The 12,470-nt window shown below is 44.9% G+C and overlaps 1 protein-coding gene across 2 annotated transcripts in view; it reads left to right on the plus strand.

Moving 5' to 3' along the window:
* Window positions 1–12,470, plus strand: part of CARS1 (cysteinyl-tRNA synthetase 1) — a 256,464-nt gene that overhangs the window by 176,287 nt on the left and 67,707 nt on the right. For both annotated transcript variants that reach the window (XM_030201116.1, XM_030201118.1), the window contains one exon: window positions 10,679–10,747. In XM_030201116.1, coding sequence (XP_030056976.1) covers window positions 10,679–10,747 — 69 coding nt within the window. The remainder of the gene's footprint in view (window positions 1–10,678; window positions 10,748–12,470) is intronic.

Consider the following 12,470-nt stretch of genomic DNA (forward strand, 5'->3'; position numbering starts at 1 on the left):
CACAGGCACCCTGACAAGAACTCCTTTATCCTATTTACTCATAGTCTATTACCCTGAACAAAAGGTCAATCTTAAATCGTATTTAGAATGAGGCTCCTCGCTCTATGCGGGAGTGATTGCAAATATGGGTCCCAAATCAACAAGAATTGTTTTTTCCTCTTTGGTGTACCCCACATCTCTCGTTTCTCCAATAACAACAATACATGCAAACGATTCCTCCAAGCCCAAAACGAGGGGCTCTCAGTTCCAGTCCATTCTCTCAAGATAATCCGCTTCCCTACCACTATTGCTTTCCGTATAAACAATATTGTTTCCCGTTTAGTTACCCCAAACTTCTCATATTTATCTAGCAACACTCCAGCAGGCACCATCGGCAGAGGGCGTTTCCAGAGACCCCCCACATAGTTCAAGATTTCTGCCCAAAACAATTTAACCTCTGGACAGTCCCAAAAAGCATGATAAAATGTTTACATTTGGGGCATACCGGTGTCTCCACTCCTCCAAATCTAAATAACTGCTCCTGTGTCATATATGCTCGGTGTAAGACCCTATGTTGGCACTCTCTCAACTGCACTAGTAGACACCTCGGGGATCTTCCAAACCAAAACTGAGAGATCAATCTCCGTCAGATGTTCCCCTAAATCCTGATTCCAACGACGTAAAATCGCCGCTCTGGACCGACTCACTACCCGTTTTTGCACCTCCTTATGGAGAGACGAAATCGACAGTCCCCTCTCAGAAAACTGCCCAAAAAATTCATCTAAACAGGTTCCCATCCGGGTCCCTAATGCTCTCCTATCCAAAGATTTATAATAATGCTGTAATTGTAAATAGGCTAGCACATCTCTCTGTTTTACTCCCAACTGACTTTGAAATTGCGCCCAACTAAATAGTCTACCCTCCTCCCCATTAGCCCATCGTCGAAAACTAGCATTATCTTGTCCTGGGGGAAACTGTTTGTTACCCCGAATGGGTAATTGGTCCGATACCCCAGGGTCCCCCCCCAATAGCGGGACTAAATATCTCCAGGCCTCTCGCACCAATTGCAAAACTATGCTACTTCTCAACTCTTTGGGCAGCTGTTTACCTACCTCCTGCATCAAATAGTTAATATGCCAAGGTGCATAGTATTCTCTTTCAAGCTCTACTGGTGTAAAAGTCTGTTCATTCAAATACCAGTCTCCTAGATGCCGCATTAGACATGCGTGATTATAAGCTCTCAGATCTGGCAATCCAAAACTACCATGCTTCCAAGCTCCTAAGAGGTATCTAAAGGCCATTTTGGGCTTTTTCCCCGCCCAACAAAATTTAGATAACAATCCTCTCATCACACCCAGATCCCGCTTCAATAACCGCAGCGGTAAGACCTGGAGTACATACAACCATCTTGGAAAAAGAACCATATTGAAGAGCTGTATTCGGCCATGAAGTGAGAGTGGTAAATGTATCCACTTCTGCAGCCAGTCTCTCGTGGAATTCAGCAACCTCTCAACATTACACCTATACATCCGTGATGTTCTCGTACAGAGTTGAATACCTAAATATCTAAACGAATTAGTCCCCCATTTTAAAGGAAATCCACCCACCCATTTTCGTCGTACAGACTCGCATGTGGGTAGTGCCAAAGACTTGTCCAGATTGAGCTTAAAACCTGAAAATTCCCCATACTCCCGAAAGCTCTCCATTAAAGTTGTTAACGAACCTTGGGGCTCAACAATATGAATCAGCAGGTCATCTGCAAATGCAGACAATTTGAATTCTTGACTCCCAACCTGCACCCCTTTTATTTCTGGATTACTCACCACTTCCCTCACTAGAGGGTCAAGTGAAAGAACAAAAAGCAAGGGAGAAAGAGGACACCCCTGACGTGTACCCCTGTGAATCGCAAAGGGGGGCGTGAACCCACCGTTCAATCCAATCATGGCTAATGGAGATGTATAAAGTACTTGTACAGGCTGAAGAAAAGACTCTCCCACTCCATATTTCTGCAGGACCGCAAACATAAATCCCCAACTCACCCGGTCGAACGCTTTTTCAGCGTCGAAGCTAACCACAAGGGATGGTGTCTGTGTGCGTTCTACTTGTTCCAGAGATATCATGATCTTCCTTACATTTTTCACGATGGTTCTACCCCTGACAAATCCCGCCTGTGGATCGGCTATCACCGAGGGCAGAACCCTTGACAGCCTATTCGCCAACACCTTGGCAAACAACTTAGCTTCAGTATTTAATAAGGATAAGGGTTTATATGAAGACGGTTTCGTAGGATCCTTCCCAGGCTTCAGCAGCAGACTAATCTGAGCCACCTAGAGTGATGAAGGGAGAGCCCCATCACAAATAAATTGCGTTAACACCGAATGTAGTAGTGGTACAAGAGATGATGAAACGAGCTTATAAAATTCAGCTCTCAGGCCAAATGGCCCCGGTGCCTTACCCACAGTGCTCTGCTGTATGGCTAACGCCACCTCGTCCTCTGTTATGTCTGCATCAAGCATTCTACGGTCTTTATCATGCACACAAGGAAGATCTACACTATGCAAGTAGGTATCACCCTCCAATAACTCCCCCTCTGAAGTTGCATATAATTGTTTATAGTATTTCAAGAAAACATCCAAAATTTCAGAGTCTTCTCTCACTAACACACCATCCCCTCTATCAATTTGAGATATTCTAGACGAACCTCTAGCTCCTCGAACCAGTCGGGCCATTAGCTTCCCAGATTTGTTTTCATGCCTATATAACTGGTACTTAAAATATTGCATGGATTTAACCGCCCGCGCATGAAGTAACTCCCCCAATGAGGTCTGTACAGCCATCAAAGCACTCCGCCTATCTTCCGACTGGTATTTCACATAAAGAATCCGCTCCTTAATCAATTGCTTCTCTAGCCTCAAAATTTCCTGGTCTCTTGCCTTCTTTTTAAACGCCGTGTATGCTATAATTTCTCCGCGCAACACTGCCTTAGCCGTCTCCCAGAAAAGGACTGGGTTGTTCCTGTGTGCAGCATTATCTTCCTGATACTCAGCCCATTTTTTTAACAAGTAGTCTTGGAACTCAGCATCCCAATACAATTGCAATGGAAACCTCCACCTAAATGCCCTTGTCTCCGCTGAACCTATTGCAAGTGTGCACCACACCCATGCATGGTCCGACACACTCCCCGAAAATAAGACACTGTCTTATATTAATTTTTGCCCCCCCAAAATGCGCTAGGTCTTATTTTCCGGGGCTGTCTTATTTTTCAGGGAAACATCGGGGTTGGATCAAGGTTGGCCCGCCTGCCCTCCATCGCTCCCGGAACTAACCTTAAACACCTCCTTTCACCTTCGCAGCAAGCAGCAGCAGGGCAGCCCACTTCTTCCTTCCGTGTCCCGCCCTGCCTGACGTAATGTCCGCGAGGGTGTGGCACAGAAGGAAGGAGAGGTCTGCCCTGCTGCTGCTTGCTGCGAAGGTGAAAGGAGGCGTTTAAGGTTAGTTCCGGAGGCGATGGAGGGCAGGCGGGCCAACCTCGATCCAACCCCGATGTTTCCCTGAAAAATAAGACAGCCCCGGAAAATAAGACCTAGCGCATTTTGGGGGGGGGGGGGGGGGGAATTAATATAAGACAGAGGGTGGTTGGGGGCGGCCTTGTCCGGCTCTTGGCGGCCCTGCTTTCAAACAAAAATTTGCTAGGTCTTACTTTCGGGAGAGGCCTTATATCTACCAATTCAGGAAAACCTCTACTAGGTCTTATTTTCGGGGGATGTCTTACTTTCAGGGAAACAGGGTATAAGCCCCAATCCCAGCCTCTTTTACCTTCGAGAACAAGGATGTTGATATTAACCAATAGTCAATCCGTGACTGAGTTCCATGGGCTCTCGAAAGGTGGGTGAAATCCTTCTCCATGGGGTGTAACGTGCGCCACACATCTAGCACATGTAGCGTAGTGCAGATTAATGGAATACCCTTATTAGAATTTCCCGCCCTCCGGATTCCTGAAGAACTATCCACAGTTGGGTTATGAACTAAATTGAAATCCCCTCCCATCAATATAGGTATATCTGGCATTTCTAGCAATCTACGAGTAAGGGTATGTATAAAGCTACTATCATAGTTGTTGGGACCATAAACATTACATAAAAGTACTTCTTGCTTATCCAATATCACCCTGGCAATTAGAAAACGACCCTTAGGATCTCTCCAAATTTGCATCTTTTGAACTTCCAGTCCCCTCCGGAATAGGATCAGCAGTCCTGCCTTACGGTTTATCGCCGGTGCTTCCACCAAGTCTGCCACCCACCATTTCTTAAATTTAAGGTGTTCTGAAGTGGGCAGATGAGTCTCCTGTAAAAAAACTATGTCTGCCCTCTGCCGATTTAAGGCCTGCATCATTTTTTGTCTTTTTATGGGTGAAGAAACCCCATTCACATTCCATGATATCAATTTGAGCGTAGTCATGGAGGAATAGAATGCAAGTAATTCCAAATATCCAACCCTTTAAAATAGGCCTCAGGGCTACCCCAGCAATAACCCTTCCAGCCCCCCACTTCTCCCACTCTACTCCAGTGTGCCTGCACCGCCCCACAGACTGGGGGAGCCACCCGGGCAATAAAACCATCACAAAAATTAAAGCAAGAAAAAAAATAAACAAAACATAACAAATGAAACATCTCCCCCCCCCCCCCCCCCCCCCCCCCCACCCTAACCCATCCAAACTCCCCCCCGACCGCTTGCACTTCCCCTTCCCTCCCTTGGTTTGAAGTTCCCAACTCCACCATCCCCCACTAAGTAGGCCCCGTAGGAGAAGCACTACCCTGGTCCCCCTCTGCTAATCAAGAAGGCTAGGCTATCATTGCCCACCACCCAGTCATCCTCCCCCCATGTCTCTACTTTTTCATCCTCCAAAACATCATCCATGCCCCACACACTCGCATCATGCATCCTCTGAGCATTTCCCTACCTCCCTCCATCCGAGTCACTCAGGTCTCACCCAAAGCAATTACCCTTCAATTCCCCTCAGGGATTCAAATTCAACATAACTCAGATGCTATACATCCAACTGAAGTCACCCCATTACAAGCATCCAATATCCAAAAAACAACTGTTATCAGCAAACTATTGGGCAGTCATACTGTTTCAAATCTAAGATACCCCATAAACCATCCCATATGGTTTTTCAGATATGGACAGCAAGCTTCTTTTTTACAAAAAGAACAAACATTAAAGAGAGAATACTGTGAGAGCTGCAAAGTCCTTTCTCATGCAACCACCACCATCCAGAATTACCATACTTATCGTCCACCGCTCCAGGTGATTGCGCTTACAACGGCGTTAGCGTTTGCAGAAAAGCTTTGGCTCCATCGGTTGTCTCAAACAGCTGCGGCTTCCCTTCGGTGAATACTTTGAGCCGCGCAGGATACAGCAACGCAAATTGAATGTTCCGCCGATGCAGTTCTCCACAAATAGGAGCGTAGGCCTTGTGCAACAGGGCCACCCTAGAAGAGTAGTCCTGAAAGCAAAGTACAGGTTGATTTTCAAAGGTTAAAGTGCCCCTACTTCGAATAGCTCTAAGTATTTCGGTCTTGTGAACATAATTTAAGAGCTTGAAGATAACTACTCGTGGCCTGGCCTCCGCGGGCCCAAACGATGGGTGCATTCAATGCGGAGTTCTCCCGCTTCTGATTTCAATTGAAGACTCTTGCTCAACCAGGATTCCAAAAATCCGCGAAGCTCCGAATCCGCGATCTTCTCTGGGAGACCCACCAGCTGCAAATTAGCTCGCCTAGAGCGGTTTTCGATGTCGTCAATCTGATCCTCCAGCGAACGCACACGTTTTTGCAGGTCCTCCTTCCCAGCCGTCAGCTGCTGCACCTTATCTTCCAAGTCAGACACTCTTTGGCATTGGGCTGAGAATTCACCTTTCAAGTCCTCCAGCCTTCCGTCCACGGTGTCGAGCTTATCTGCCACTTTCTGCAGCCGCTGATCTAAGGAGGCGTCAATGACTTTCCACACCTCCGCCACCCAAGCCGAGCTGATCGTGGCTTGGCCCGATTCGCCGTCGTCCGCCATTTTATGTTCAATCTGGTGCGCTTTATCTTTATCTTTTTGCGGCGCACGAAGGGCCATCGCACTGGAAGAAGCCCGCTATGTTTCAGCTGCTTTCCAGAGATCACTCCTCAATCGGCAGCACCAAAGTCTTGTGGTAAAAGCTCTGTTAAATTGTTAGTTCGAGGGTCAAACCGGGAGCTCTCCTCAATCACAGCCGCTTCCTAGCTCGGCATCACGTGACCCCCAGTGTTTGTTTCTTTTGATCCCAACAGAAAGGGAGTCACTGTTGGGAAACGCACCATTTCCAATTGGCTAGCAGATTGCATTTCCTTCACTTATGCCCAGGCTGGGCTGACTCTTGAGGGTCATGTCACGGCTCATAGTGTTCGAGCCATGGCAGCGTCGGTGGCTCACTTGAAGTCAGCCACTATAGAAGAGATTTGCAAGGCTGCGATGTGGTCATCAGTACGCACATTCACATCTCATTACTGCCTTCAGCAGGATTCCCGACACGACAGTCGGTTTGGTGCTGCATAATCTGTTCGGGGTTTAGAATCAAACTCTACCCCCCTATACCCATTTTTGTTCTGTTCCAGGCTGCACTCTAAGCTGTTTTCTTCGTAGGTCAATCCTTGTTATGTCCTCGCCGTTGCGAGTCCCAATTGACCTTCTTTGTTGTTTTGAGTGAGCCTGGGTGCTAGGGATACCCCATCAGTGAGAACAAGCAGCCTGTTTGTCCTCGGAGAAAGCGAAGATACTTACCTGTAGCAGGTATTCTCCGAGGACGGCAGGCTGATTGTTCTCACCAACCTGCTCATCTCCCCTTTTGGAGGAGTTGTTCGTTATTTTCTTTTTGATACAACTGAGGTGGGAACGGATGTGCGCGGGCGGGAAGATGGCCGCGCATGTGCGGTGCGAGTCCCTCGCACTCCGGAAGCTGTCGCAAAGCTTTGTGGATTTTTCCTGGGAAAAATGCTCCGTTCCTGAGCCCCAGTGGACACCGACCCATCAGTGAGAACAATCAGCCTGCTGTCCTCGGAAAATACCTGCTACAGGTAAGTATCTTTGCTTTACTGTTTCGGTGCTGTGGTTGAGGCGAAATCCTGATTGTGATTCGTGTAATATTGAGAATTTATTTAAGTAGTCGGTAAGTTGCTTGGTTACCATGCTTTCCAACAGTTTGACTACCAGGGTGATTTCATTTGCTTTTTTCTTTGGATCTTTAGGTATTGGGGTGAGTAGTATATTGCCTTTGTCCTTAGGAAAGAGTCCATGTTGCAGCATGTGGTTTAGGTGTGATGTGAAGTCTATGAAGCGTTGAGGAGCTGATTTTATTAGGTAATTGAGGCATGTGTCCAGTTTGCAATGGGATTTGGCGAACCTGGTGATAGCTTGTGCTACGATTTCTTCGGTGAGGAAGGCGAAGTTTATCCAGATTTGGTCTGCTGGTTATTCTCCAAGGATTGGGTCCATGCAGTCCATGAATTTTTCGAAGTCAGTGGTGTCCTGTAGTAATGTAGTGCGTAGGTTTGCAAATTTGTCGTTGAAATATTTAGCGAGTTTGTCTGCGGATGGTGCATCTGTGTTGGTTGTGGTAACCAATGTGGTATCTAGTAATTTGTTCACAAGTTGGTATAATTTATGCGTGTCTTTGTAGTCTGGCCCTATCTTGGTTTTGTAGTAAGACCTTTTAGTTTGTCTTATTACATATTTGTATTTTCTTTGCATTTGTTTCCTTGCGTTGTATGTGTGTGCGTCCTTTATTTTTGTCCATGCTCGTTCAAGCCTCCTGGTTTGTGTTTTTAGTTTTTTCAGTTCTTTGTTATACCATGGTATCGAGTTGTGTCTATGTGAGGTTCTTGTTTGTAGTGGTGCTATATCATCTAATATGCTTCTGCATCTGTTATCCCAGTTTAGGAGATAGTGTATCGAGTCCGTTTGTGCTACCCATTTGTTGTTGTTATATCGGTTGCCAAAATATTACAGAGTCTACTTGGCCTCTCGTGGTGTAAGTTGTGCGCTCATGTGTATGATGTGAGCCTTTTTTTCGCCATTGTAGGGATATATTTAATTTGTGGTGGTCTGCCCATGGTGTTTCAGTCTATTTTGTATCTGATGGCATTAGGTACAGGTCAGAAGTCAGTTTATAGGTAATAAGGTCGAGTGTGTGCCCTTTGACATGGGTTGCTTGCATATATGACCAGTTAAGGCCCCATAATTGGAGGAATTCTATGCATTCCCATGCATTGGTAGAGTTGGGGTCTTCTAGGTGTAGGTTTATGTCACCTATTATAAGTAAGTTGGCGTTAGATTCACAGGTGTTTGATATAAAGTCCATGAAGTGTGTTTGGCAGTCATACCAGTTCCCTGGTGGTCTGTAAAACAATATACAGTTTAGGTGGTCAAGTAGGGTTGAATGTTGGATTCTAACTGAGGCGATTTCAAGTAGGGGTGTTATGGACTCAACAACGGTTTTCTACGGTGAAATGAGATCTGTGGATTAGTGCTATGCCTCTGCCTCTTTTTTTTCTTTTCTTGTCCAGTGGGTGATTTTGTAGCCTGGAGGGGCATAGATCAAGGATTATGGGGTCCTTCTGATCGTGGATCCAGGTTTCGGTAATAAGTAATAGGTCAAGATTGTCTGACATGATCCAGTCTGCTATTATTATTGTTTTGTTAACTGCTGATCTGGCGTTTATGTATCCCACCTTAATTTTTTGGTAGGGGTCTGCTGTTTTCGAGGTTGTATTGATTTTTGTTAATTGTCTATTCTCTTGTAGTATGGGTTTGTTGTGATTTTTCTTTCCTTTGTGTTGATTTTGTCCTCGTATTGGTCTTTCACTGCTATATGTAGTAAGAGTGAGCGAAGTATAGGACAATCAAGCCATTGTGACATCACTGATGATTGGCTCTTAGGCATTGGTGGAATGAGCCATTATGACATCACAATATCAGTTCTGGTTACCAAAGGCTGAAATTCTTCACACTAAGGGGGAAGTTATCAATGTGGGCTACTGTTAAGATGTGTTATATTACCACTGACTCCTGCTATTTTTCACTACTAACTGGGGTTAACAAAATAACATGTCTTAACGGTAGCCCACGCTGATAACTTCACCTCCTAATTTTTGCTTTGAGCAGAAATGCTCTATACTTTGATTACATCCTCTTGCTGTGTAAAGATCGTTTGTTTGTCACATGCCTTTTTGAATTTCATCATTGGTTTTGTTCTCACCACCTCAACCAGGAGAGCAATTGTATAAGTGTCTACTTTGTGTGCATAAAACATTGTTCTATACAGTCCAGTGTCCTGTAAAATTCATATCTCTACTGAACCAAAAATTCCACCCATCACTGTGGGCATGAGTTGGCACCTGTGCTGTACTGGAGTGGAAGAGTAGTGGAATGGTTAGTGCAGTGGCCTAAGAACAGGGGGAATTGAGTTCAATTCCTACTGTAGCTCCTTGTGACTCTGGGCAAGTCACTTAACCCTCCCTTGCCCCAGGTACAAAATAAGTACCTGTATATAATATGTAAACCACTTTGAGTGTAATCACAGAAAGGCAGTATATCAAATCCCATCCCCTGTGGAAACCAAATGGGATAGACTAGATTAGCCTTACACTCCTTATCTGCTGTAAGAATCTTTTTTTTTTTTTTTTTTTTTGGAGTCTAGAAAATGGTTGAGGCAAATTGGCAGAGCAGAATGGGGAAGACTGAACTATCTCAACCTGTGGTGTAAATAGAGGGTTTTGTTTTTCAGTCCCTTTACCTTTGTACCTTTCATGAGTCTCAAATCAAATGCAAAATGTAATAAGTAGCCTGTATCACCTGACATACATACACCCTAAAGGTCTAACTGGTCCCTACAGACATCCAAAAGAATAACCGCATAAGGAAGTGAATCTTTACAAGTGGTTCTGCTAGAAAGGCATGTCTTGAGCCTAGTTGGCTTTAGAAAGGGGTAGTTATAGGGACAAGAATCTTCTTCAGGGAACACCTCATCTTGTGCCCCATACTGCTTACAGGATATATCTGTGTGGACAGCTGCTTCCCACTAACCCAGTCTCTTCTGTTCACTTCAGAAAGACATTCTTTGAGATAACTTGAATCCATAAATCCGTGCTTACCAAACTCCTTTGACTTGTGACCCCATTTCCCAATCAAAATCGGTCTCATGACCCCAGCCTTACTTTTTCATCCATGTATGCCAACATGTGTAGCCTTCTGAGCTCAGAGGAGTAGCCTAGTGGTTAGTGCAGTGGACTATAAACAAAGGGACATGGGTTCAAATCCCACTGTAATATGTAGCCTTGACTGATATTTCTGCTGTAGCCCTGCCTCTGACCTGGCCCATGGAGGCTAAAATATAACACCCCGTTGGACTATGTGGGCTGATGAGTTTTTTTTTTTTCTTGCTGCTTTGGTCACAACCCTAAATGAGATTCTGCAGCCCCCATTTGGGAATTGCTGCCATCATGAACCACTAATAGTTTTTCTACTGAAGAAATCATGTATTATGATGGGAGGGGCTGGAGAAGTGAAGCAAAGATACTTGTCTCTGTGTAGTCGGCATTTTATAATATTTTATCTTATTATCAAGGAGGTTTCTTTGTTTTAAAAATTAAAAGCTATATTTTTTCTTTCCTAGATTTTTGGGGCCATCGAGGGTATAGAAACAATTGGTTTTCCTATAGGAGAATGTGGTCAAACCATAGATGTAAGTTAAGAGCAATATTTGCTCATTCATATGTCTATTTATAGTTCTTAAATGTATTTGCATCTTCTACAAGCTATGCAGGATTTGAGAAGTATTAATGACTAGCAGTAATGCTTCATATCAGAATTTACTATCACAACATCAGTTTTAAAACCCTTACCAGCATTAGTTGTACAGTAAGTGGGACACACCAGATATGACTTTATTTTATAAGTTCCAGTTGTACAGGGGTAGTGGTTAAAATGTTACTGATGGGAAGGATAGAAACGCAAAAAAAAAAAAGTAGGTACATAAAGACCATATGGTCTATCTATCCATGCCATCTACTCTCTATCAATCTCTTAGAGATCCTATGTACTTGACCCAAGGTCTTTTGAATTCATGTACTATTTTCAACTCCACCAGGAGGTCATTCCACGAACTGACCACTCTTTCTGTGAATTATTTCTTCAGGATACTTCTGAAGAAGTACAGTGGTGGAAATAAGTATTTGATCCCTTGCTGATTTTGTAAGTTTGCCCACTGACAAAGACATGAGCAGCCCATAATTGAAGGGTAGGTTATTGGTAACAGTGAGAGATAGCATATCACAAATTAAATCCGGAAAATCACATTGTGGAAAGTATATGAATTTATTTGCATTCTGCAGAGGGAAATAAGTATTTAATCCCTCTGGCAAACAAGACCTAATACTTGGTGGCAAAACCCTTGTTGGCAAGCACAGCGGTCAGACGTCTTCTGTAGTTGATGATGAGGTTTGCACACATGTCAGGAGGAATTTTGGTCCACTCCTCTTTGCAGATCATCTCTAAATCATTAAGAGTTCTGGGCTGTCGCTTGGCAACTCGCAGCTTCAGCTCCCTCCATAAGTTTTCAATGGGATTAAGGTCTGGTGACTGGCTAGGCCACTCCATGACCCTAATGTGCTTCTTCCTGAGCCACTCCTTTGTTGCCTTGGCTGTATGTTTTGGGTCATTGTCGTGCTGGAAGACCCAGCCACGACCCATTTTTAAGGCCCTGGCGGAGGGAAGGAGGTTGTCACTCAGAATTGTACGGTACATGGCCCCATCCATTCTCCCATTGATGCGGTGAAGTAGTCCTGTGCCCTTAGCAGAGAAACACCCCCAAAACATAACATTTCCACCTCCATGCTTGACAGTGGGGACGGTGTTCTTTGGGTCATAGGCAGCATTTCTCTTCCTCCAAACATGGCGAGTTGAGTTCATGCCAAAGAGCTCAATTTTTGTCTCATCTGACCACAGCACCTTCTCCCAATCACTCTCGGCATCATCCAGGTGTTCACTGGCAAACTTCAGACGGGCCGTCACATGTGCCTTCCGGAGCAGGGGGACCTTGCGGGCACTGCAGGATTGCAATCCGTTATGTCGTAATGTGTTACCAATGGTTTTCGTGGTGACAGTGGTCCCAGCTGCCTTGAGATCATTGACAAGTTCCCCCCTTGTAGTTGTAGGCTGATTTCTAACCTTCCTCATGATCAAGGATACCCCACGAGGTGAGATTTTGCGTGGAGCCCCAGATCTTTGTCGATTGACAGTCATTTTGTACTTCTTCCATTTTCTTACTATGGCACCAACAGTTGTCTCCTTCTCGCCCAGTGTCTTACTGATGGTTTTGTAGCCCATTCCAGCCTTGTGCAGGTGTATGATCTTGTCCCTGACATCCTTAGACAGCTCCTTGCTCTTGGCCATTTTGTAGAGGTTAG

Source organism: Microcaecilia unicolor, chromosome 4, assembly GCF_901765095.1.
Source record: "Microcaecilia unicolor chromosome 4, aMicUni1.1, whole genome shotgun sequence".
Taxonomy (NCBI): Eukaryota; Metazoa; Chordata; class Amphibia; order Gymnophiona; family Siphonopidae; genus Microcaecilia; species Microcaecilia unicolor.